At 39.8% G+C, this 26,503-nt stretch overlaps 1 protein-coding gene across 1 annotated transcript; it reads right to left on the bottom strand.

Moving 5' to 3' along the window:
- Positions 1 to 22,751: 22,751 nt before the first annotated feature.
- Positions 22,752 to 26,503, bottom strand: LOC125692349 (interleukin-8). The gene is made up of 4 exons (XM_048942741.1): positions 25,659 to 26,503; positions 24,749 to 24,884; positions 24,047 to 24,130; positions 22,752 to 23,492 (listed from the first exon to the last, which is right to left on the bottom strand). Exons 1-4 carry the CDS (start codon positions 25,717 to 25,719, stop codon positions 23,462 to 23,464), a joined length of 312 nt encoding a protein of 103 aa, XP_048798698.1. The 5' UTR covers positions 25,720 to 26,503; the 3' UTR covers positions 22,752 to 23,461.

Below are 26,503 nucleotides of genomic sequence, written 5' to 3'. Positions count from 1 at the left end.
CAACTCACATGACTTCTGGTACGGCGCAGTGAGGCCCCTCGGGGATGAGCTCCACCTGGACCAAGCGCCGCGGCGGGATGCGCTCGGCTACGGTCCGCACGCAGCGGCAGCGCAGCTCTCCGGCTGGCGGCGCACCTGCGGCGGGGAGGGCGGCTCAGCCTGGCTGCGGGACCCCGCGCCGCACCCCCCTCCCGTATCCCTACCTATGTCCGCGTCCCATCCCCCCGTGCTCTCACCCCAGCAGGACGCGGCGACGGCGGCTAAGAGCAGCGCGAGGAGGAGGCGTGAGCTCATGGCTGGGGCTGTCGGCTGGTCACTTCGGGCGCTGGCTGTGCCGCCCTGCTATCCCCATTGCTTTTATTCTCCCGGTACCGTAGCTGCCTGGGGATTTCCCGGGTGCGGAGTGGGGCCTGGGCGGGGAAGTTGCTTTGCGTTCTCCACCTGCTTTGATCGTTCTCGGGCAGGTGGGGGGTCGGGAGCGCTCGGCACTCGTTCCACCTGCTGCGGGACGCGACGGGGCCACCCGGTCCTTCCCTCCCAGCCCACATACCAGTGATTTTGCCTGCAAACAGGAGATGCTCACCCTTCCATATCTCAACTGCAAGCTTTCTGCTCCACTTCTGTGTACAGAATGGTCTTTCTTTGTATTTGTAACAGTAAGCACATTTTCCAGTCAATGCATTTTGCAACGAAAAATTAGAGTTTTCTGTGAGCCTTTAAAGAAAAGAAAATTAGATGGAATTTAGATTTATACTTACATCGATTTACTTCAGATATAGTAAAAGCACTTTCCTTTATAATTAGCCCTGATATGAATTATTATTTTGCAGGATTGGTTGTGGGTTTTTTTTTGTTTTTTGTTTTTTTTTTTTTTTGTTTGGTTTGGTTTGGATTTGGCTGCTGTGGGTTTTGTTCTTCACCTTGCAGTATTTTTTATTCCATCTGTTGCTTCCATTTAGAATGCATTTATGGCTGTGCAAGAATTAAAGATTTGGAAGTGTGCTTTTGGATCTCCTTACCCCTGCAACTTTCTAATTTTTATTTAATAAATATTCATTTGCTGTTGAACATATATCTGAAACTTTAAGCACTAATGCAAAATCAGGTAGAAGCTGATTTCACTGAGATTTGTGGAGATTTGCTCATAAGTCATTATTTGAATGACTTAAGATCAAACTTGCTACTGTGACTATTTTGGACTGGCTTGACTTGATTTTCAGCAGAAAATTTGTATTGTTTCCTTATAAAAAGATTGTCAAAAGTGGCATAGAGCACAGAGTTAGATTCCTGCAATTGAACTACACAGGGTATGTTTAATTTTTTTATGTCACAAACCAAGTGACATAATTATATTTCAGTGACAGCTATAGGATGGAGTGGGAATTAACTTCAGGTAAAACTGTACTGGCAGAGGGACCAACAAGGAAAGCAAAATTAAAATTGCAAGGATCACAGTACAGTTATCCTAATAGAAGATGTAATGTCCAAAAATAAAAACCCAGCTCAGGACTCAGACCAGGTAAGATGTTGCAGGGGAACAGTCCTAGTGAGAACTAAATGAGATGACTTGGCAGTGGTACACAGAAGCTTTCAGTCCTGAGCTTTGTCCTCTTAATGGATCAGGCAGTTCATCCAGCTCCTTGCTTAGTCTCCCATGGGAAACCAGCAGTTCAGAAAGATCGTGATTACCCCTAGCGGTCAGGAAACCCCCACATGGCAGGGATAAGAAGAACTAGATGATCTTTGGGCACCGTTTCAACCCAAGCCATTCTATGATTCTATGAAGTAGCTTATGACTAATTTGCACCCCTTTTCAATGGCCATTTGGCAGTGTCATCCTTCAAGCTGTTGGCTTGTAGCTGAGTCTTAGATCAAGCTGCCTTTCTGTCCTCCTCTGTCATTTCCCCACTTCCTCAGTCTCATTCCTCCTGTAAGGTTTGTATCATGTCCCCAACTGCAGAAAGATTTGACTAAGAGCTGTAGGTCTAAGGGATATCAATCAAGTTAATACATGTTTGTGTTGAGTCAGTGGTAGACAGAGGAAGAGCAAGCCAAAGCAGCCCTGCCTTAGGAGAGAATCTGCAGCATCAGCTGTGCTCTCTGTGTTGGTAGCCAGCCAGTCCAGATGTTCCAGATGTTCTTGTCTGAGCCAGCTTGTTGCTTGCTGTTCAGGTTGGATTAGAAATTGAAAAGGGTTGGAGAAATGTGGAGTGGCCTATTCAGACAAGAAGAGAAACTGAGATGTTACAAGAGCAGCAGTGTGGACATGAAGAGTACCTGTAGTCTTCTAGAGGGCTTAAAGGTTGTGTGGGGGTCCAGCAGATAATACATTTGGTAGATTGGAAGAAATGGCTTCAAATCCGGACTTTGTACCTCCTATGAATCATAAGATGTCATCTGTTTTTTTGTAGTTCAACTTACTAGTTTCAATGAAAACTAATTCTTCCCTGATATATGTATATATGAAATTCAGCATAAATCTGATGCATTATCGCTCTCTATACCTACCTGAGGGAGGTTGTAGTGAGCTGAGGGTTGGCCTCTTCTCTCATTTAATTGATGATAGGACTAGAGGGAATGGCTTCAAGATGCACCAAGGGAGATTCAGGCTGGACATCAGGAAATACTACTTCTCTGAGAGAGCGGTCAGGTGCTGGATGGCTGCCCAGAGGGGTGGTGGAGTCACTGGCCCTGGAGGTGTTCAAGGAACATTTGGATTTTGTGTTGAGGGACATGGTTTAGTGAGAACTATTGGTGATAGGTGGATGGTTGGACTGGATGATCTTGAAGGTCTTTTCCAACCTTGGTGCTTTTGTGATTCTGTGAACAATGGCTTCAGGCAAGGTGCTCATCCAGGCTATTTTTGCCACCTGACTCATTTAAATAACAATAGTATGAATAGATCCCAGTAAACAGTGTTGTATAGGATGTTGGTTTTTTAAACCAGTAGAGTGGCAACTGAGGAGTTTGGAGCCTTGCAAAGGTAAGGATTATTCTCTCAAAACTTGGAGAGATTGCTAAAGGAAACAATAAGAAACACAGCTGTTAAGTGTGGACAGTGTTAAATGTATTCAGGGGGAATCAATGGGCAGAAAAATTAGAAACCAACTCTGGCATCCCTTGAGATCATAGGGATGAAACCACCATTTCCTCCATGAGGATTGCAGTGTGAGCTTCTGATGTGTCTGCCACAAAGAAGTGCCAGGTTTGCCTACATGTTAGTGTAGGCTAACACTAATGGGTGCAGATTTTATTTGCATATGTACATACATTTAAGCCACCTTCATATACAAGAATCAAGGGCCCTTTTCTACCCTTATGTACCTGTATGTGTCCATAACTAGTTTTCTTCTAAGCTCAGCTTTTGTAACGAACTGAGGCTTACGCTGTATTACCAGGAAAAAGGATTTGCCTGGCTGTCGCACACTGAGGCAATATACAGTTAGGATGATGCAGATCATCAATGCTTTCATCAGAAGGTCCAGCTCTGTTGAGTAAGAAATTGTCACAGTTAGGTTACGTGTTTTCCTTGGACAGGACACATGAGTAAGGACGATTTACGTGACAGTGCTGAGTTTTATGTTTGGATGACTGATCACAAAATCTGAGCTATCAAGCTCATTCCACAGTGATTACTGCTGGGGAAATTCCAGAAGTCCCCAGGGGTCTGATGCATGAGGCTATTTTGGATGTAGAGCTGCAGTGTGTGAAATCTGGCAGTTGGCACTCCTGGAGAGTCATGTGCTGAAGTGTGCAGTAGTCAGAGGTCACGAACGTGCTGAGATGCAGGAGACAACACAAAGCTTGAATCCTGTGACTCAGTATTCATGCAAAACCTGCCCTGTGCATGTGAAGTGGGTATCTCTAGGAGTATTTCAGAAGCCAAGACTATCTGCATGAGCAGTGCTTTGTACTTTTAGATTTCCAGCTCACATTTAGCTACCTTCCATGTGAACATGGGTAGCCTCTTTTCAGTGCAGATAACAGCAGCAAAAACACTGAACTGCAGATGACCTTTCTTTGATTCTGCTTTTCTGTGCTGCTCCCCTCACTACCTTTGGCATACTTCATTTTGAAAATGTTGCAAAGACAGGGAAGAGAGTCATGTCAGCCAGAATTCAGAAAGCTGAATTCTTGCCTGCTTGCTGCCACATCTCTTTCATTATAGATCTGTTAGGCTTTGGCTTTAGGTGGTGTGAATGTGCTGCAGCAAAGCTTATCTCCCCTTAAGCACTGTGTTCAGTTCTTGGACCTCCAGCACAAGAAGGATATGGAGCTGTTAGAAGAGGTCTAGAGGTGGCCACGAGGATGCTTGAAAGGTTGGAACACCTCTCCAATCAAGGCAGGCTGAGGGAGGTGGGGTCGTTCAGTATGGAGAAGAGGAGGCTCCAGGGAGACTGTATGGTGGCCTTCCAGTACCTAAAGGGGCCTGTAGGAAAGCTGTGGAAAGACACTTTATCAGGGATTGTAGTGACAGGACAAGTGGTAATGGCTTTAAAGGAAAAGAGGGCAACTTTTCATTAGATGTTAGGAAGAAATTCTTCACAATGAGGATGGTGAGGTACTGGAACATCTTGCCCAGAGTAGCTGTGGGTGCCCCATTGTCTGACAGATGCAACAACAGCCACCACTCTCTTATGCTGCCAATTTTCTGATACTTTCTAGGTAACATTTTGTAGTGGTGAGCATAAAAACGTGAGGATCTCCAAGGAGCATGATCAAATGACTGATGGAAAAATGTGAGGGTTTTTTTCCAGTTTGAAAACATAAATTAGTATTTTCAGTTCAAGCTGACCAATATATGCAGTAAAAAGCATGTTTTGTTTCAGAACATTGCTGCCTAAGATATAGTTTTTACTTCCCAAATTAAAATAGAATGTAGTAGAATATAAATGGATGTAAATATAAATATTCTGTAAGCCGGATAGCAAAGATTTCCCTCAGTAAAGTGAGGCAAGTGGGCTGTTTCAAAATAAAGAATGAAAATTATGACATCTGCAAAAAGTTCTAAGTAAAGCTAATGTGAATCTTATTAAAAAACGAATTATTCAAACCTTCCCCCCCCCCCAAAAAAAAAAAAAAAGAAAAAAAAGAAAAGGAATAAAAGAGAAAAGAAAGAGGAAAAAAGGAAGAAAAGAAGAGGAAAAAAACCCCACCACACTATGACCCCAAACCTAGTTTAAGGCAGATTTAATCCAATTAAGATGTTGGGGTCAGTGGAGTTGAGTAATTCTTGTGGGTGAGCTTTGGATAGTTGTGGTCTTTTGGTTGAAATGATGACGTCAATTGAGGTAAAGCTCATTTGTACATGCAAATGGGAAGAGTTGTCAGAATCATCAAACAATCTTTGAAGACTTCACTTGTGACATACACACTTTGGTAATAATTTATGTTACTTTCATTGGCTGTGTTGCAATTAAGGTGAAAAGAAGTTGTATTTTTGCTACATGCTAGAAGATAATGAAGTTGCCATCTGAGTGACTTTCTTAATACACTTTGAGTACTACATACATGTTCATTCCTCAGCACACCTGCAGTCTGTGGTAAAATCAATTACATTGTTCCTAGCAACAAGCGATGCCTGCTGCTTAGTTGAAAGGGTGGAAATTAAGATTGATGAATTTGCCTAATTCTCAGTGAACAATGTAAAATAAAATACAAAACAGAAAGTAGGAAGAGTATTACTTTCAGTAATAAAGGGGGGAAATTTAGAGAAGATATGTTTACAGGAAAAGCATGATTTTTTTTTTTTTTTTCAGAAGTAAGATTACCACTGAGGTTACTTCCCCATTATCTTATCTATCATACATTTCATTTTTCTTTCAGATTCCAGATCTCCCAGCCTTTTCTTGACTTCAAATAGCCTTGCTAAATATAATGTACAGAAGTATGCAAGGAGTGTGTGCTAAAAGTTATGTTAATAAATGTGATCACACCATTTTCTCTTTCTTTAAATAGGTAGTGAGTACTGGTGTCTGGAGTGCACACAGAGGGCAGAAGTGTAAGCAAGCTGGAGGGAGTCTTTGGAAAATATGCTACTGAATAAAAGTAACTACTGCTTTGCTTGAAGTTCAGCATTTTTACCTTTAGCTTTCTTCTGAATAACCAGATTTCCCCTAAAATTGAAATCATCAGGACACTGAAAATTATCCGTTTTATATCCCTAAGTATACACTTGAATTTGACAAAAACACTGAAGGGAAGTTTTTCAGTTTCTTTGAATCCTTCATCTAGTGAACCACCATTCCATCAGCATGCTTTCCACCTGGAGTGCTCTGGCTGTGCTTGTGGTGTGCATTTTTTGAAGCGAACTCTTCTCAATACTTTTTGCTGAACACACTCTTACAGACCTTAATGATCTAACTTGATCCATTTGTTACTTATTCTGTTTCTTTTAATAGCCACTTAAGTATCAGAAGGCATTTGCATTTTCTTCACATGCTTTCCTTCAGTAGGAATAGTATTGTAGGAATTCTTCAGCGAGGAAATTTTTTCTGTAGGATTGGGGCTGCCAGCAGACCAAGTGTGTAAGAACTCTGTCTCACAGTCTTACTCCATGTAGTCCTCTGCTGGTTTCAGCAAAAGATTTGGGTATGTACAAACACTGGTTTCTGTGCTGTTAATGAGTAGGTGGAATTACAGTGTTCAACATGAATCAAATACAGTATCATTTTTCTTTCAGTGAAAATTGTGTTCATAGTGGGCATGCTCATGTACATTGCTTTTCTTTTGTAGACTGAATGTCTTTGCTGTCAGAGATGAAATAGCAGGCAAAGCCTAGAGGAGAGGAAGAAAAAGGGAACAGGCTTGGGAGCTATACTTCCTAACTGCTAGATAAATGTGGTTAATGCAGTGTCATGCTCTCTGCTTCTCACAGTTGTTGCCTGAGGACACAGGGACTCAGCCTGGAAGACAAATTAGCAGAAAGTGAAGAGTTGATAGAATTTTGACAACAGAAATGCAGCGAGTCAGCATTTATTGGTGTCATTACTGGTTCACTGCTGTCAGTGTCTGTCTTAGTCATTCACACAGGAGCCCAGATTGCTGCACGTTTATTTCTTATGGATAATTCAAACACAAGACTTTCAGGGTGACAGACTTTGACAACTCACTCTTTGTTATTTGTGTTGGATAAGTGCCTTTCACAATAAGATCTGATACCTGCATAGACAATTTAAGAGCAACTGAGCTGCTTTAAAGAAGAGTTAGTGCTTAAGGAAAGCAGAAAGCAGGATGTTGGTCCAGAACTTAGGGGGAAGTAGAGGCTATGCTTCACATCTGCACGAAGGTGAAAAACTCCTTAAACTCCTTTTAATTAAATTTGACATAGACTTTAGGCAAGTCCTTTCACTTCCAGTTATAGTCTAGTGTCTTCAGACTTCTCCCAATTCCACACAGCACAAATAGGTGGAAATTAAATTTTCACTCTGCTGTTCTGCTTGCAAATATACTGAACGGTTGTTCTGATATGGCAGGAGTAAGGAAGTAGAAGTATGTAGGTTTTACTCACATTTCATGTGCAGCCATTTTATACTGGTTTCATTATGCTGTGGTGCTGGGTGAAGCCCGAACTCCAGCTGTCCTGAATTGTGATTCATATCCTCACTGACTGATGCTCAGTAAACTCTTAAAAGCAGTGGCATATGCTAGTCCATGCACCCATGTTTCATTTTGCAGAGGAAGGTGCTTCACTGTCCCTTAGATCTGTTGAGAGCTTCTAGCAGCCTATCAAAGTCTAGTCATGCAGATATGAGATGCGTTTTAAGAAACTAGAACCCATTATGTTGCTGAAATACTCTTGACACTTGTTTAGCCACCTAGATATCCAGGCATGGTTATGCCAGCAATAGAACCTTTCTGAGAATCAGTGCCAGGCTGTTTGGTGAAGCACTTAGCACACTAGTGTCAATGGAGCAAGCTGCCATCATTATCATTATTAAACTTGGATTTGTGAATAATATTGAGATTTACAAACGTTGTACTTTGTAAATTTTTGTGAGATTGTCCCTGGTTTTTTTGATGCAGAAAGGTAATATTTACCCTGAACGCATTTTTTTCCATGCAAAAAGTAACAAAAAATGTTAGTCAATGCCACAAGCTAGACAAGGTTATTCTGCAGAGGAAATGTTAGATTTGAGCTTTGGTTGCTGTGTCAATGCTATTCCTAACTTTCAACATTGGCATATATGCAGAACAAATTCAGAAACACAGGCAATTCAATTAGCTCTTTTGATTGCTGAAAATGCAGAGTAAACATGATGCTGACCAGCAAAGTACTTCCCTTTTTCTTTCAGCCATTGTCATGGTTTTGCAATAAAAATAGCTCCAAAATAAAGCTTGTGTAACATGAAGAGAAAGTTATCAAACTTCTCCTCTGGACTTTCATGGTGATTTGACCTTCAAATATCTGCTTGTAGTGGAAATACCCTTCTCATTGATGGTTCTTCTGAGGTAAATTAATTTTTTTTTAAGTATTTTTTCTTTAGGTCTAGTTTCAGCCTTGAAGCTGTATATTTATTCCTAACTACTAGCCTGTAGTAGCACACCAACGGAGTCAAAGAAAGCGGAACTTCCTCAAGTGGGGTAGGTTCCTTCACAACCCAGAAGCTCTCAAGGAATTGCCACCAGTCCTATCTTGCTGTGAAATCTCTTTTCCTCTGTCTTTTAGACACATTTGTCACTATTTGCAGCTCAGAGCATGGCGAGAAGAGAGGTGGAGGCTGTCATAGTATCTGTCACTGGAGGTGACAAATAAGAAACCTTTCAGATTGTCAGACTAGGTAGGATGTGCCATTACCTAACATTTGTAATATGCTTGGTCTTGTCACTTCTGTCCTTGTGCTGATGGTTGGGTAACTGCAGATTATGAGCTGTAATGCACAGTCAGAGAATAGGCTTCCATAATTCTTTAGTTGACATCTAAACTAAATTGTGGGAATGATCCTTGAGCCCCTCAGCTTTGACCCTTTACTTAGGGGTCTCTATCTTTCCTGAGATGGGAGGAAATTTTTCTTTCTTTTCCATCTGGTTCTTGTCATGCTTTTGCTTTCTAGCCCGCTCTTGATATTGGCTTGTTTTGTTAAACCTCTGGGTGAAAACATTTCTTAGAATAGCCTCTTCAGTCACAATGCCAGCCTTAACACAGAGACCAGCTGTTGTCGTATGTATCTATGTCCTTCTTTTTTCTAATCACTGTAATATTCTGACTGTTTAACAACATTTTACTGTTCCCTACAGTTTTGAGGAGAGGGTCAATTTACTTTTCTCTCCCTTATTTTCTGCATTGCTCTGGTCTGGGAACTCTGAAGCTAGCCTTCTCCCTCAGAGCAAATGTGTACTGTTTGCTGTTCCAAAAATGTTTTCATATCTAACCACAGATATGTTCTAGTTTTCTTTGGAAGACTTCCAGCCCCTGTTTTAAAACTTTGCAGCTTATTTTGAGCCTACTCTGTCTCTTGGATATCACAGTCTCACTTTTTTCCCCACTTCAGTTTTGTTTTGTTCAGCAGCTGCTAACAGTCATCGTGGCTGTTCTTCCACTGCACTAATTTCATCTTCACTAGGCTCTTTGTTTATGAATTCACACAGCTCTTGCTGGCCTGCTATCTCTGCCTGTTTCACACACATGATCCCTTTCCCACACTGATGTGCAGCCAGAAAAGTATTCATGCAAAGCCAGGTGCTGAGCTGTGCCAGCGTCTCTAGCATGGGGCATGGTGGGGCAGGGTGACCCACAAGGTCCTTACACACAGCTTTAGCAGAATACTGGCAAGCCTCCTGCAAAGTCTCAGGAGGATTGAATGGGCCTGAAACAGTTTTGGTGGAGTTCTTTTTTGCTGTTTTTGTGTGTGGTTTTTTTTTTTCCTTTGGCCTAGTGTTTTGGCCTTAATCTGAACTACAAAACTTGAAGCCTGATTCTAAGCCTTTCTGATCATGTTTTCTGAGCATTTCTGTATTCTCATATCCTATACTTGAATTACAAAATGGGTGAGGTAGTAACCACTTGATTACCTGTACAATTACACCTTAATCCATGTGTAGCCTGAAGGTACTGGCATCTCCCATGCCAAACATGGGGATGAGACTTTTGAACTCCAGTTGGTTTGGATGAGCAGTACTTCAAGTCACCACCGCATCCTGGCTTTTGTCTGTGTGTTTTCTTTAATAGGCACGAGTTTCACACTAGTGGGAAGTAACAATTAAACCTAAGCAAAAATCTGAAACGTCTCCAGTCGAACATTAGTTTACTGACTCCTTACATTTTCTCAGGCAGTCTCTGGAATTACATCAGTCTCTGCATCACATCGAACACACTGCAACTGCAAAGCTATTGGGATGCAAAGGGACTGGCAAAGAATCAACAGCAGAGCTTTCAGTGCAAAGGGTGGAGTGGCAGGCTGCTGTGTGGAGGGGTTGCCATTACAGCTGCAGTGCAATATTCTCAATATTTTCAGGTACTTTGCAAGTTTGTTTTCTGAAGTTCATTTTCCATTATGCACTGAGTGTGGAAATACAAACTGTTTTGACTGCACAGTCACTTGTATAATTATCTAAATGCTAGTGAAGGGTCTTGTGTTGTTTTTAGTTACTGTTTCTGCAATATACCTACATTTTACTTGAAAATTGCATTCCATATTTTTCTTGGATGGCATAAGAGGTTTTTCAGAAGTTTACTTTCAAATATGCAATATCTTCCAGATTTCATTTCTTGCAAGCATGATAATAATAGGTTTCTTGAACATACAGAAAATAAAAAGCTGCCTGCCTCTGTAAAAGTAAGACAAGAGTTGGTTCTGCCTCTCTGCTTAGTTGATTTTAGAAGGAGGAATGGCCCACAGACTTGAAATTCTTAGCTGCAATTTTTTTCTGAATGCATACTGCTAAATACTGCATGATCTGTCAAGCTTGCAGCAAATAAAAATACTCTCCCAAATCTGCATCTCTAAGATGCTGTCAGCTTTCTGTGAACTCTGTCTTGCTGGGAAGAATTCTGCTGTGCTCTTGTTTATGAAGAGGTGAGATGTGGAAAACAAGAATGGTACTGAAACAAATTAGGGACGCACACAAACAAGCGTAGTTGTCAAATCCACACCGGTATGGCAATTACAGCAGTATCCTGTTAAATTGAAATCATATGCATTTTACAGCTTTTCAGAATGAGTGACAACTGCAGCTGATGGCATTTTGTAACGTACTGGATGAACATGTATTTTAGATGCTCCTGTCTCAGCACTTAAAAATTAGATGCAGGTGATGTTAGGTAGAGGATGAAAGGACACTATCATGTTAAGAAGTACTGAAAAAGTTGTCTCATCTTTTTTTTCAGATGCAAAACACAGCTGATTGCACTCATGAGATCTTACCAACCTCAAATATTCTATTTATGTATAAGCAGACTGTTTCTTTATACAGCACTTGTTCACCAACAGTGCTGCAAAGTGTACTTCATTTCTCAACTGTTCACCCATATGATCTCAGAAAAACAAAAGATCAATTTTTGAAAGGTTTTTTTTTTTAATGTCTTCAAAATTTCTTTCTTCTGGAGTTCTAAATGTACATCATTACTTATAAAATTGCTTTAACATCTTGTTATCAAGTAGATGGTCAGTGTCTGAGGGATTTCTAAGTGTCAGATTCCTAAGTAGTATTTTCATAATATGCCAGATTCTAGGACTTATTCTGAGGTGCGCAGCTGTCCCTTTCACTCAGGTTTCTGCTTCCTAGGGCCGTATGCACAAGTTAGTTTTTGGATTATCCCACAAAATTTCCCTCCATGGTTCACTGTAGAAACTGTAGTTTACTTACTGGGGGCTGAAAATACCATCACCTTTTTTTGAGCTGAGTGGCAGACTGAAATTCTGGTTTGGAGTGTAGATTTAGGAAACAGGAGGAAGTCACAGGGAACTCAGATATGGTTTGATGAGATTGATTCTACTTACTGAGATAGCTCAATGTTGTTTTTAACAGGGTGCAAGTGCCAAAACTTTGCTTTTACTATTCTTTGCAGAGAGCAATTAGCCCAGAGTGACCCTACAGTTTTCTAAGGACCGTATTTCCAGTGTTTTTCTAGTCTGAATGCCTCTCTTTGGTTATATCCAGCTTTGTCTCTCTGTTTTATGGGAAGGAGATGTTTTCCAGCGTGGTGCCTGATTTTGCTCCCTGTGTGTCCAGGTTCATTTCCCATGGAGATCAGAATGTGACAGGGAATGATGGGATCATTTACACAGGAGCTGGGAAGTGATCTGGAAAATGTCATTTTAGATGAAGCTGCTGGAAGTGGATATTACTCATCTAAGCTTTCATCAACTAGATGACCCTTTACTTGCATATGTTTGTCATATGTCTTTGTTCTGCATGGTGAAATGTGCTTTCAGTTCTAACTTGTTCATCTGGAAAATATTTTACTTGTTCATAAATTTATTACTAATGAAGAACAGCAATTATTTCTATTAGTTTCGGTATGATTTCACCTTAACACATGACATTCTATGTAGTGTTTACTCACTGTCCTTTGACTTCTTACCTAGTATCTTAGAAGCCACACGTGTCTATAAATGCATTTAATTCATGTTTCCAGAAAAGTGCAAATTAAGAATGGACAATTCAGGAAGTAAACATGTCCATATTTTTTGTATGTTTCATGTTACTGTAGGAAAATTTCACAAATTGTTGGAAGGAAGAAGGTTGGATCAAATGCTTAGCAGTCACATTACCTGCAATACATTTTAGCAGCTGAACAAAAACAAGCACATATATAAATAAATTGACCTGCCAGCCAAATTCTCATGCAAAAAGGAATAGGTATAGAAATGAGACAATAAGAATCAAAATGTGTTGAATCAGGAGAGGAAAAATCATTCCAGCTTAATTATGAGCATCTAAATATGTAAAAATAATTAACTTAGATCATAGTAAGTAGCTCCCTCAAATGATAACATCAAAACTGCTATTTCATAAATTTGGCCATTTATAATTTTTTCCATAAGCAGTTGATGTGTAGTTGGCAATTGGGCCTCAAGCTGACTGCAACTCAGAATCTTTGTGATTCAGCATAGCGTTGCTACCAAAGAAAGGAGAAATCTTTCCCAGCTTGGTGATTGAAGAACAACCAGAAAACTCTAAGTGCATCTACCCCGCGTGAATGACTAATTTGAACTCTGTAAAGAAAGGAGGGAAGAAAAGGAGACTGTTAAGAAATTAATTCACAAATTACACTTTCCTAACTGTCCTGTACTTAAGCATAATTCTGTAATTGCCTGCTAAGTAGGAGAAGCATAGGAGCAAAATCTTTCCTACAGCAAATAAAATGATCTACACAGCTTTGAGCACGAAGAAGTATTAATGTTCAAGAAGTTCATGTTAAAATCTGTCAATATTTCATCAGAGTCTGCCTTATTTTATTAAGAAAAACTAATGACGCTGCCTTAAAGCAGTGGAAATAAGCAAATTTTAGGAAGAGTTTTCCATAGAATATCTCTATATTTTGTTTTGAATGTTAAAAAAGCTTGTCAATGTATGTTCTGTAGAATATAAAATTTTATGTTGATCATCCATGTTTAATCCCTATTATTGGAGAATAAATATAAATGGTTGAGCATTATGAAAATGTGAGTTAGTTTGGTAACGTAGTATTTTGAATGGCAAGTAAAAGGAATTTTGTAAAGGCACTTATATGGCTTTCTCACTTGTCAGTGAGGTCTGCTGTGGATCCACCTTGCTGTCTGAATGCCCTCGTGAGGAATGGGCTTGGAAGTTCTTTTTCTCTGACACCAGAGCTCACAGCCAAGTCATGCTAAGTCTGACCCGTGAAAGAGAAATGGAATAGAAGCCATCACCCAGAGCATCTCTCCAGCTGGACATGGTAAGGCGTGTAGCTGCCAAAATTTTTCTCATGTTGATTGAAGTATTGCGTCTGATCCTTGCTGTAAACGGCATCAATATTTAAAAATGGAAAGGTTTGTTTTCAAGAATTGGAACATATTGTAACCACAATCTGTGTTATGTTGTATTGTATTAGATCTTCATTAATGCTTTTGCAAATATCTATCTTTTATTGCTTTGAAGCATGACTATCCATGCTTCATTCATTTGTACAATTCTCTTTTATATGGAATAATTGCTACAGTGGAAAAACAAACGCAAACCAAACTGGCCATCATACAAAGTCAAAAAGAACAAGTGAATGCTACATAGAGGAAAATTTTACCTGCATCAGAGTGAGGTCAGACAAGTAAAAAATACTACACAACAATCATTTTCTAATGTGAATAGACTGTTTCTTTAATTGTTCACTGTTTTTGTTCAGAGTAAGCGCTGAGCAGCATTGGTAGCTTTCCCATGAATTGCAGGATGTTGAAACTGATAATTATCACTGCGTTTTTGCCACTGCCTAAGCATATGAACATACACTCAGATTTTAATAGGTAAGTCACTATTCTGGCTTTAGTCATAAGAGTTTGAAGAATTTGTTCACTTGTGCACACTGGCAGTGATACCAGGGAAAGAGTCAGGGCAGCAGCAGTGCCTTTCGTGATTAGATAAGACATCTCGATCTATGCAGGTGTCTCTTATTCCAGATACTTATGGACACCTTGAAAGCATAACTCATCCTGTTTATATACTACATCCTCAGAATTTGTATTTCATGTTATTTGGCAGATTTTATCAATAGAAATTCCTAAATGTTGGAGAAGATAAAATTTTCATGTGAGTGGTGTGTCATGCTGGATTGTAGTGAGCTTACTGTTCACACTAGAAGCCTGGTTGAGAACAGAAACGTAAATTAAAAAAGGACAATGAGAAATTTATTTAAAAATTCCATGCAGAATGTATCAACAGTATAGTTTCACTTACTGATTTCTGTAACTCATTATCTTGGTAACTATATTTCCATATTCCTGCTTGCCATTTTATATTCTTAGCAAGTCAGTAGTTAATTTGTTTTAAGATTTCACAGTTTTACTTTTCCTGGGATGCATGGATTTACTAGAAATGCCAGAATTATGTTTTGTACTCCCAAGTACACAAAATAATGCTAATTTTAATGTTTTCTTTCTACTTATGAAAAAAAGAAAGTATAGAAAGCCATTTTGTTTGATTCAAGCACAGGGAAGAATGGCTTACCTAAACAGAGAAGTCCTCTTAAAACTTCTTTCCTTTCCTGAACAAGAGTCATATCTTGTCAGCCCAGGTGATTTGGATGAATACATCCCATACATCTCTGTTTGCAAATGGATTTTGGCTGCTCTTCTGAAAGCTAAAGCATCTAAATAGGACTTAGATACCTTAATCGCCCCAGTGAATTTCTGTTTTAGTTTTGATTCACCCACACTTTATGTGGTTTTGATTAGTAGAAAAACCCACGCTGAATATCAGTGGAGGCTGAAATCTCAAGTGCCTGAAGTCTGAGGATGATTTCACATTGAATCTCTCTGTGTGGGAAGAAATACAGCAATTGTTCTGTCACATGTCCTTGATTGGGTTTTAGCAGATAACAATTACAACTGTATTCTTTGTTAGTTTGCTATATTTGGTGTATATGTATATGACTTCTCTTTTAAATCTCTCCGAAGTGAGGAAACATAAGGCACTCATTTAATGCCTACGTAATTAATTACCTCCTAACGAACAGCAGGTAGCTGTGAATTCCCAAGTAATCAGCAACAGGTACTGGCTTCCAATTAAAGATCTCCATTTTTGACTGTGATGTTTGTTGTTTTCTTGATGCTTCCACTTTTCTTCAAGTCGGTAGCTCATTCTCTTGCCATCTCATTCTCTCTAGAAGGTTTGCATCAAGTAGAAAGAAACAGCTGTGACCCAACCTTTCACAGGTATGTGCAATCTTGCCATCAATCATCTGTCACTGAATGCTTTAGAATTCAGTTCATGGAACAAGAATGTCCTCTGTTAGTGCTTTGGTGTTGTTAATACTTCATTGCTACAAAGAGAGCTTCCTGTAAGTGCATGGAAGAGGGCGGTTTGTTTTCACAAAATGTATTTTTTCTTGCTTGGATTCTAAATCGTTTACAATCATTTACTTTAATTTCAAAAAGGTGAATTAAGTGGGCAGGCTTATTCATGTAGCTCTAGTAAATACTATGGCACTTTTACTGGTCCAGAAAATGGTTGCAAGATAGAGCTGGAAATCATCAGCAGCTCACTGCAAATGTTGCTTCAGCTCTTAAAATTTGGTTTTCACATTTTGATGTGTTGTGTTAGCTTGGTCAGAAAAGCTGCTTACTTCTCTTCTTTCAATTGCTTTCTCCAAAAAACTGAAGGATCTTTGCAGGAAAGGCAATTCATTGGGTCCAGATGTGCTTTCAAAACAAGTTGCTTGTCTAGTGATCTTCTGCTTTCACAAATTTTAAGGTGTGCATTTATGAAAAATAATGATCTTCAAAGGAAGCATGTACTAGAGTTTTTCTAGTTTCCTTATCTTCCAGTAAAGAATAGAATAAAATCATAGACTGATACTGGAGATGCCGGTGTGCCCACAGGAGAGAAAGTCTCATTTTCTCTGGAGTTCTTGGCTGAGTCACTGGAGATGCAGGCAAGTGGGCCCTGGTCAATCTAGTAGACCTTTCTTCCAAAAGTAAAATTGATAACGTTCCTCATGGATTTTAATTCTTAAGCAATGAGATAGTTGGACCTGTTAGAAGTTGATAACTGGTTAAAACAAATATTTATGAACAGAAGAACATTATTGAGCTATACTGAAATCTTCCTCCAAAAAGCTGTAGAAAGAAGTCAGCAGGCTTGCTTTCTTTTAAGAGGGCAGGCGTAACCGTATTGGTAAGCCTATTTATGCTTATAGTCTAACTGTACCTGTATGCATAAAGAAATTTTATTTTGCCATTGCTGCTGAGGAAATAGATCTGAGTGTCTTATGTCTGATGTTTCTAGACAACTGTGTACAATGTTTTATGCCAATCAGAAAAGCCATATAGAGTTCTAGGAAACATTTAGAAAGAGATTATGAAGAGAGAAAGAGGAAATAAGAGAAAATCATACATGTAATGTTGAAGGCAACCAGATGTGTGTAGTTCTACAAGGTGTGATTAAATAGTAGAAACTTCATTGTCACAGAATGGTGAGGAAGAAAAACGTTGATGAATTTGAAGAAAAGTTCTTATAAAGATATCGTAAGTACTTTAAATATGCACTTGTATTAGAAACAGAGTCTGGACTTGAACTTTTGCTAGACATTTGGCCCGATTAAAGGAAAAGATTATTCCTTTTGTGATTCTCAAGTTACATTCAGCCTGCATTCTAGATTCTTCCGCTCGTAATATCTTCCTCTTTAGAGTTCCACAGAAATGGTGAAGGCACCTATGTGCTCACTGCAACTAAGTAATAGTATTAAAAGTAACTTTGTTTAATATTTAAAAAAGAAATATTCACGATTTTCAACAACAGATGACTTAGGCTTAATTTTACAGGTGACAAAATTCTTGTTCAAATTTTGCACACAGAAATTTAAAAAAAAAAAAGTCTATTTGCTGACTGAAAAGTCTGTGGAAGATTGATTTCAGACAGAAACTTTTCCAGTGACATCAGTCATAATTTCCTCTTGCAAAGAAGAATAAATGCGAAGTTTGTAACAAGTGAGCAATATCAAGCAGCACTATGTGTAAATTTCCTGGGATTTTCCCTTAGTAAGTGGTAACAACATAAATATGAAAAAAATTCCCAGAATGGGAAGCAATATATAAAACAAAAGAAAGTTAAAAACGTGGAGAAAGTATCAATCACCTGATACGTAACCAGGATATTTGTGTTAGGTGATATGCAGCTCAGCCAGGAAAGAGGAGGCCAGCATGCCAGTATTTGTATTCTCTATTCTTTTAAGGAAGAGTTTAGAGTGTTTGTTCAGGGATTTCCCAGTATTTCTTTCAATGACTTCCTCGATGGCTTGAAACACTTAAATATTTGAGAGTAATATGCTTCTGGTATTTTAAGAAAATGCATGTGAAATGAAACATGAAACCTGAGAGAGCAAATCTGTTTCATGATGGAGGTATGATACAAGAGTGAAAATACAGCAGCCAGTCGTGTGAGGGAAGAGTAGGGAGAAAAGGAGAATGATGCAAAGTTGTTATTTGCTTGTTGATATGGTAGTATTGTCACCAGAATGAAATTGTTGGTGAAAGTAGGAAATGAGAGTTGTTATGAAGGAACACGAAGTAATGGAACAGGAAAACAGCTGATGACAGAAAGGACACATAATTACCTCTGGTGTGTTTAATTACAAGGATGGAAGGAGAGAAACGTTGGAGGCAGCTGCTATAACACTGAATAGTCTACTGTCAGGGCTGTAGAAGTACAATTTAGTTTTAAATTAAGTGGCCAAGGGGAGCTGAAGCTTGCATGCAATTGGCAAAAGGAGAAGACGAACAAAAATATTTTTGGGTGCACGGAAATCCCAGGGTCCTTACTTTCATTGTGATGCAAATGTTTTGAATCTTCCTTACCGTCTATTCAGTTTTGCAGTGTATTATATAGATGCGAATATACACACAAGTGCCCACACATACTTAAATAGCTGGCAGATGTTTAAGGGGTACTGTTTTCTCCCACAGCTGCTTCATGCTATAATAACTGTAGGGCACACAGTGCATTGCTCAGAGTTGAAATGGCTGAACAACTCAAAAAGGTGCCAAACTTGTATTGATAATATAGGACAGCCAAGCAGGAAACTCAAGCTGGAGTGTTAGAAAGCAGACATTCTTTAATATCAGCTCTGCATGTATGGGGGAATCCTCCTATCGTGCATAGCTTATGCAAAAAAAGTCTTCAGTTTATACACGTTACTTGTGTTGCATATGCAGAAGTTTTCCAAGAGACATGTTATCTATGCAGAAGTTTCTCAGAAATTATTTGCTGTGAGGGTGGTGAGACACTGGAACAGGTTGCCTAGCAAAGATGTGATTGTGAATGCCCCCTCCCTGGAAGTATTCAAGGCTGGGCTGGATGGGGCTTTGAGCAGTCTGATCTGGAGGGAAGTGTCCCCCCCACCCACAGATGGGCTGGAACTGATGATCTTAAAGGTCCCTTTCAACCCACACCATTCTATGATTCTATGACATGCAAGTTTCTCTTCAGTACATGTCTCGCTCCAATTTATAGGAGGGAGAGGAGGTTCTTTTATTATCTATATACCCGGCGTGAGATTAAGAAGCAACGGTTCAAATGTTGGTCCGACCAGTTTATTACAAATCTTAATTAGGGAAATGGGGAAGGGGAGGACGGACACTATTATGAATTAGGGTACTGGGGAAGGGAAGGAGGGTGATAGAAAGGATAGGAAAGAAGAAGCAAGGAGTCTTTATATGAAGCAAGAGGGACGTAGTCACCACCATGGATCCAGCGAGGTTCATAGTTCAGTCTTTGATCTTCAGTAGTGGTGGGTCGTCAGGCGGAGTTCTGTTGACAACCACGACGAGGACCACAGTCGGCCCCTTTTCAATGCTTCAAAGTGGTTGAGTCAGCTGTCTTTTGAGTGACAGCTCAAATCCAAAGTGGTCGAGTCAGCTCTCCTTTGAGTGACAGCTCAAACCCAAGGTGGTTGAGTCAGTTCTTGCGGTGGCAGCTTCTGGCTCTGGGATCTCAGCAGGAACCTCCTTAGTTCTTATCTTTCTGGCCTTGCCAGCAGATAAGAGGAAGCAGGGAGGCACCAACTTGTATCTTGCCTTCGCAGGATACAATGGTATCATCCCCCAGCCTCCCATACTAAGCTTAGTCACAGGCCAGATCTTCTGCCAGTGAACACTCCTGAGCGCTCTCTTCCGCTCTTCTACAGAGCAAGCAGCTCTGGGGGAAGGGGCTTTCAAATGTTCCCAAAGTGATATCGATTGTCACACAGTTAGCACCCATCACTTGCCTCCTTGACAAGTCACTCAGAGTCTTATCACAAGAAAAACCTCAGGAAGCAAGCTTTGAGCCAAAAAACAAAGAAGGATTCTCACAGTACATCACACATTCAGTGACCAATTCCAAGCAGGACCTGCTACTTCCTTGTTACAAATCTCTTTAGTTCAGAGACAGCTTTTTCTGTTACCTGAACAAATTGCAGGGCAGGGATATCCATCAGTGAGCAATCATGAGTTTAATAATATTGTATTGTTACAACTTGTATCAATATAGGTCTTGTAGAGGGCAGAAATCTATCTCGCTGAGCAACATCTTCAGGAAGCAAGCCAAAGACAATTCTCCTGCTTTATGTTCACAAAGTTACCGGGCAAAAATTTTTGGTTTTTAAAAATATCCAGACCACAGGTAAAGGTGAAGTAAAAGATTGCAGTCCTCAAGTGAACAGATAAACACTACTTTAAAATTACGAGGACCTTCATACCACAGTTTTCTCTCTTGCCCATTGCTCGAACAGACAGTTTGATCCAACTTAGACATACTGCAGTTTTGTCATGCTGCTGCTTATTTTCAACCAAAGCTGCAAGGTCTTTCAAACCTATTTCAGCCACAGAGTATATAATTTGATAAGGAAAGTGATTTTTGACTACTTCAAAAGGAGCACATTTGACAAGTAAGGATTCTTTCAACTTTGTGTGCGTTTTATACTACAGAAATCTAACCATTTTTTGCTGTATCCAGTGGAAAAGCCGTGTACCTGGAGTTACATTATAGTCAGTCTCTGTTGTATACTCTGTTTTACCTTAAGAAGTTTTAATTTTTTTCTTGCAAATGCTTGAAGAAGTATGTGCAGAGTAGCCTATTAGATCTCCTTCCTAAATAGGTTTAAAATCCTGTCCCAGAATGAAGCAGGATCCGGCCCTTGAATTCTCTTGTGATCTTGAGGAACATGGGCCTGGCAAAGAGTGGGGTCAGGGCTCTGAACTTTGAGAGTGAACTCTATACTCTTTAAAGAATTGTTGGATAAGATCTACTGGAAAGCTGTGCTTAGACGTAAAGAAGTGGAGAAAGCTGACTACTCTTTAAAGATGCCTTTCTGAACAAGAAAACAGGCAGAGGAGGCAGGAAACCAGCATGGCTTGTCATGGACCTGCTGGTCAGACTGAGGAAAAGAAGGGATTGTACTGGCTGTGAAAACAAGGGCATGTCACCTGGGGAGAATACAGGGATGTTCTCCAGACTTGCAGAGAGGGGATTAGGAAAGCCAAGGTGCAGATGGAATTGAACTTGGCAAGGGATGTTAAAAACAATGAGAAGAGATTCTGTAGGTACATTAGCCAGAAGAGGCAGGACAAAGAGAGTGTACTTCCTTTGATGAATGAGAAAGGAGAACTTGCTACAACAGATATGGAGAGAGCTGAGGTACTCAGTGAGTTTTTTGGCACAGTTTTCACTGTTTTCCAGGATTCTTATATTTCTCACGTCCCGTAGGTAGGACCTAGGAGAATAAATTCCCCCCCTCCACCACCCACCAAGTTGTAAGGACAGAGCTAGTCCATATCGCCTCATGAGTTTGAATGTATACAAGTCTATGGGGCCAGATGACATGCATCCCAGGGTCCTGAAGGAGCTGGCTGATGTGGTTGCTGAACTTCTCTCCATTGTATTAGAAAAGTTGTGGCTGTTGGGCAAAGTCCCCAAGAACTGGAAAAAACAGAAATATCACTGCCATTTGGAAGAAGGGGAGGAAGGAGGACCCAGGGACGGACTGCCCAGAGAGGCTGTGGATTCTCCATCCCTGGAAGTGTCTCCAGATCAGGTTGGATGGGGTCTTGGGCAATCTGGTCTAGTGCTAGATCTACAGGTTGGGGCCCTGCTTGTGGTAGGAGAGGTTGAAACTTGATGATCTTCAGGGTCCCTTCCAACCCAAGCCATTCTGATTCTAGATTTAAGTTTGCAAAACAGCCAGTAGCTCTCTTGTAAATTTCTCGTTTCTAGGTAAAACCTCTTGAAATCTTAACCCTTTTCCTAACTGAAGAGAAGCTTAACATCTTTTGGCCCTTTGTTGTAGGATGTGAGAAGTACATCATTCGATTTTCCTTTTAGTATCTGATCCTGTGTGCCTCCTGCCAGCAGGCCACTATATGCTGTATAAAAATGTACTCTTGTTTCCTGTTTTTCACTGACCTGCAACATTCATCAAGTACCTTAAAAAGTAGGATTTGATGAATCACAGTCACATCCTCAGCTGCCTACATTATTTTGTAAACCTTGCTCAAATTCTCACTAGCCTTCTCTCCTAACTGAAACACATTCTCAGTTTTTCCTGCTCCATTCTTTTCACCATTACTAATACTTTTCCAACTTAGGTACCGACTTCTCAATCTGCAGAAATCTCAGCCACACAGAGAGCACACAGAAATTATATGTACAACAATAAACCAATGACCTCTTTCAGTCATCCTCAGTTCCTTCCCTGATGATGTCCAGCATTTTGGTGGTTTTTATTTGTGTATTGTTGGACACTGAGCTGATGATTTCAGAGGATTGTAAAGGACTAGGCATCTAAGTGTAAAGCTTACTTATAGCAAAGAAACTACAGCCCAGCAGTCCCCAGTGCGTGGGAACAGCCTGAAGACAGAAGAGTGAGCATTTTATGCTGCTATCTTCCCAGATCTACGAGCTTGATATTGCATTCAGTAATGTTATGTTACCGTAACAGAGAGTTACAGCACAACAGTTGCCATTTTAGCTCCAGAAATCGGGTTGGAATGGCAAAAATGAAGAAAACTGTTCCTAAATAAAGCAAATGAAAATAGATTTTTTAAAATAAAATATTTATTAATATATTGTAAGAGAGAATTACATTCTCACAAGCAAATTCTGTGTATGCATGGTGCAATTTTTTTCCATTAGCTGAATAACTCATGAATTAGACTTAGAACCAAGTCCTTATGCAGAGTAATGGGTGTGTGAATGTTTCTTGAGTATTCATCATTAAGAATAGCAAATCCCGTAGAAATTACAAAAGTTGTAATCTCTATCTTGTATAGAAACTAGTGAATAAATATATCTATAAATACCATGGAAATCATAATAAATACCAAACCCACAGTCTTGCAGATTCTGCAGGTGAGATTTCTGAAGTTTTAAATCACAGTCTGCAGTTGGTGTGAGCTGACTGTGACTAGGAAACTGTTGTTGACACAACATACTAGAGCACTCCAGGGGAGCAGGAGGAATTACCAGTTTGCTGCTGTAATAGCAGAACAGTAGGTCTTAGTACAAACAAGCTGTGCTGTAAGTGCATTGCACTCAACTGATTGTGTCTGACTGAAGTGGCTTCCAAGGGAGCTTCATTTCCCCTAGCAAGCCACTTTTCCTGTTCTATGGACAGCAAGTCCCACAGCACTGACCAATATGAAAGATTTCCTTAAATAGATGCAGTTAAATAAATAAATAAATAGATACAAGGATCTACAATTAACATGAGACACTGATGTGGAAGATGGAATGCTGCATGATGCTTTCTCTGGATGTTTCTCCCAGTGGAAATCAGGAGCGGTTCTGAGGCTTTTTCCTGTCTGGAATTTTCTCACAGTGGTGCATCAGAATTGAGCTGAGCCCTGTTATGAGGTGAGGAAAAAGGTGATTTAGAAGGTGCTTCAAAGGCAATTGTTGTGGCTTAGCATTGCATAAACAGTTAAAAGCAAATGATCTGTTTCCAACTCTATCTGTTGTCTCAAGGCACAGAGAGAATAATGTTTCAAAAGCAGTTACTGGAGTGCCAGTGTTTGCATATCTGGTGCTCAGCTAGGAAACTTTTGCACCATTCACTCGTATCAAAGAATTCATTAACTTGGAAATTATTTGGAATTATTTATGTGGGATACTGAAAGTAAGGGGAAGGTAATTTTTTAAAAGCCCCATTTATCATGAGGTGTTCCTTTTCCTTCAAATGGAGTTGCTGGTTATCAAAGGTTTAGTTGTGGCATCGTCATTGAACAAGAACGTTGCAGAAGGGCCCACATAAGAGCCCAGTTGTATAATTAAGCAACGTTTCCCCATTCTTTACCTCTGAGTAAGAGAAAATGGAAGCTTACACTATGAAACCTCACAAGTTGGCTTTTTTGGGAGGCTTGCAACTTAACTGCCTGATCTGAGAATGAATGGGACTTACTTGGCCATAAGTGCCTTTACGATCAGCTGTACCCAGGGAGCAGTGGGGTCCAAGCACACTTCTCTTCTGTCCTTTAGAGTAGCTCTGCAAAACAAGGAAGAAAGAAAAGTCAGGAAACTAGTACATGGGTTTGTTTTATACACAGAATATAGTACTGCATGTTTAGAGCTTGTGTGCTTATGCTCACAACACTCACACATTCCTCAAAATTTTCCTCAGTAAATACAGGCATTCGTTTAGAACTTGCTTACAACAATAAGGATTCTCAAAACAAGCGTGAAACATCCAGTGACAAAAGAAATGTTGATAGTACATGGATGGTAGCATTTTACTCCCAGTCTGTGCTACTCTAGACCAGACTACTTTCAGTGCTTCCCTACATCTGCCTGAGATAACTTACTTTTTCTCTCTGCAATGAGCCACAGATCTGTTTTACTGGGAGTTTTGCCTGTCTAGTAAATGCAGGATTTAAACTAAGCTATTACCTCGTGCATTAAGAACTGACTAGTCTTAGTCATCATTTTCTACCACATAGAACAAATACTGAAAAGATCCAATGGCTTGGATTGGAAGGCATCTTTAAGATCATCTTCTTGATGATTCTTCAGGCATGTACAAGTTCAGAAAGACTATGCTAAAAGCCCACAGCCACAGCATAATGTAGGTTGGGAAAAGAGAGGCCCTTGCAGATGATTTACTTACATGATTTCAACGTTCTTGCAGTGGGGGCCGCTCGGCGTCAGCTTCACATCTTGAATGGATTTAGGGTGGATGAACTTAGAATGAGTGCTAATGCACTGGCACCGGAGCTCGTTCCCCATCTTTACCAGGGTCCTACCTATGAGCACAAAAGGAAGATTGCACTTTGAGAGCCAGTTACCATTACTGTATCAGCCAGAGATTATGGCTGCTCTTTTTTAACAACATGCTGAAGTCCTACATTTGTTCTAGGTGCCTAAATCCTCACAATATAAAAATATGTTGTTTATTTTTTTCAGAGGAGCTGATGCCCAAGTACATTTAAAATTACATCAACATGTCTTTTTAAAGTAAAATCACGTATTTTGTGTTTACTTCTACTGACTGACAACACTGTGCAATTAATTGCATCTTTTAGTATCTGGATTGACATACTGGCATGTATAAAGAAGAGAGAGCCCTGCTATTTTTCCCTAATTTGAGGCCTGTCTTTGCTATGTTTATATTGTTTGTTCTTCACTTGCAGCTGTAGATTGCTTGACTGAAACAGTATGATCATTAAGTAACAAATAGGAAATACTGAGTGGGAAAATACTGCCCTTTGTGGGAAGGTAGAGCAACTTTCAAACACTTTTAGAGAAGATCCTGTCTCTAGCCAACTTACGCTTTAAATGAAATACAGAACCAAAGTTAATTTCATTAGCATCCTTAAAATATTTCCCACAAGATGTCAGTAACTCTTCAGTACAAGAGCTACAGTAGTAAATTTCTGTCCGAAGCAAAACTGTTGAAAGCATTTCAAAAGAAATGAACCTGCAGAAACTAGCAGAAAGCTGCCCCTCTGAGGACACACATCTCAGCAGGTGCCAAGATAGTGCTGCAGTCCTGTGGGTACTGGGAGGGATTCACTTACCTTGCGACAGAGCTGCTGAAACCAGGAGGAGAGCCAGGACTGCTCCAAGCTTGCCGTTCATGGTTAGGAGTGTTTGGCTTGTCTTCTGAGCTGAGGTTTTGTGGAGCTGTGATCTCTCCTGTCAGAGGAGTGCTGATGTCTGAACAGGGAGACCCATTCTGCTTTTATACAGTTTTGTGCCCGTGTGCAGGGCTCTGCTAGCATGTAGATTGCGTTAGAGGAATTTCCCAGATGTAGTAAAAATGAGTCACATGACTGTTGTGAAATAGCCGAGCTGATGATGAATTATTCTGCTGCAAATAATATAACGTATTAATTTATTAAAGCATGTAAATAATACCCATGCAGTCTAGTTTCTCTTGTAGGCTTTTGTAAATGTTGCTTTTTCTGTAATGTACATACTTATTTCACAAAGTAACTTTATGATGGCTTGGTTACATTTATGTTGTAATTCTGTTACGTTATGTTTTGTTTCTTCATGGTAATAACTGGTTTTGTGTTGCTGATTTAAATTATTATTAAATTTTTTGTATTTATTTCTGTTAAAGCTTTATTGTACAAATGCATTTCCAGTTTTTTCTGTTCAGTAAAGGAACTGAGAGTGCAGTATTCAAAGCAAAGCAAAGTATTCAAAGCATCCTGATGGATGCTTTGAATTAGAATTAAATGGATCTTTAATTCTAAAGAACCTTGAAAACCATTCCTGCATTTTTCTTGTCACACATGTTAGAGTTTGAGGAAATTTTGTATGCAAATGCAACAGCGAGACTTGCTGAATACATCTGCTTTTGTTTGCTTTATAAATGTCAGCATTGTTAGTAACCTGTTTCTCTTTTGGTTACAGT

Source organism: Lagopus muta, chromosome 4 (genome assembly GCF_023343835.1).
Source record: "Lagopus muta isolate bLagMut1 chromosome 4, bLagMut1 primary, whole genome shotgun sequence".
NCBI lineage: Eukaryota > Metazoa > Chordata > Aves > Galliformes > Phasianidae > Lagopus > Lagopus muta.
Note: the sequence above shows the minus strand (reverse complement) of the source record. Positions and strands in the feature narration are given on the sequence as shown.

Coding starts and splice junctions, on each gene's coding strand:
- LOC125692349 (XM_048942741.1), bottom strand. CDS start 25,719: ATGAACGGCAAGCTTGGAGCAGTCCTGGCTCTCCTCCTGGTTTCAGCA. Junction 24,885..25,658: donor TTCAGCAGCTCTGTCGCAAG/GTAAGTGAATCC, acceptor TTGTGCTCATAG/GTAGGACCCTGGTAAAGATG. Junction 23,493..24,046: donor GTAAAGGCACTTATGGCCAA/GTAAGTCCCATT, acceptor ACCTCATAACAG/GGCTCAGCTCAATTCTGATG.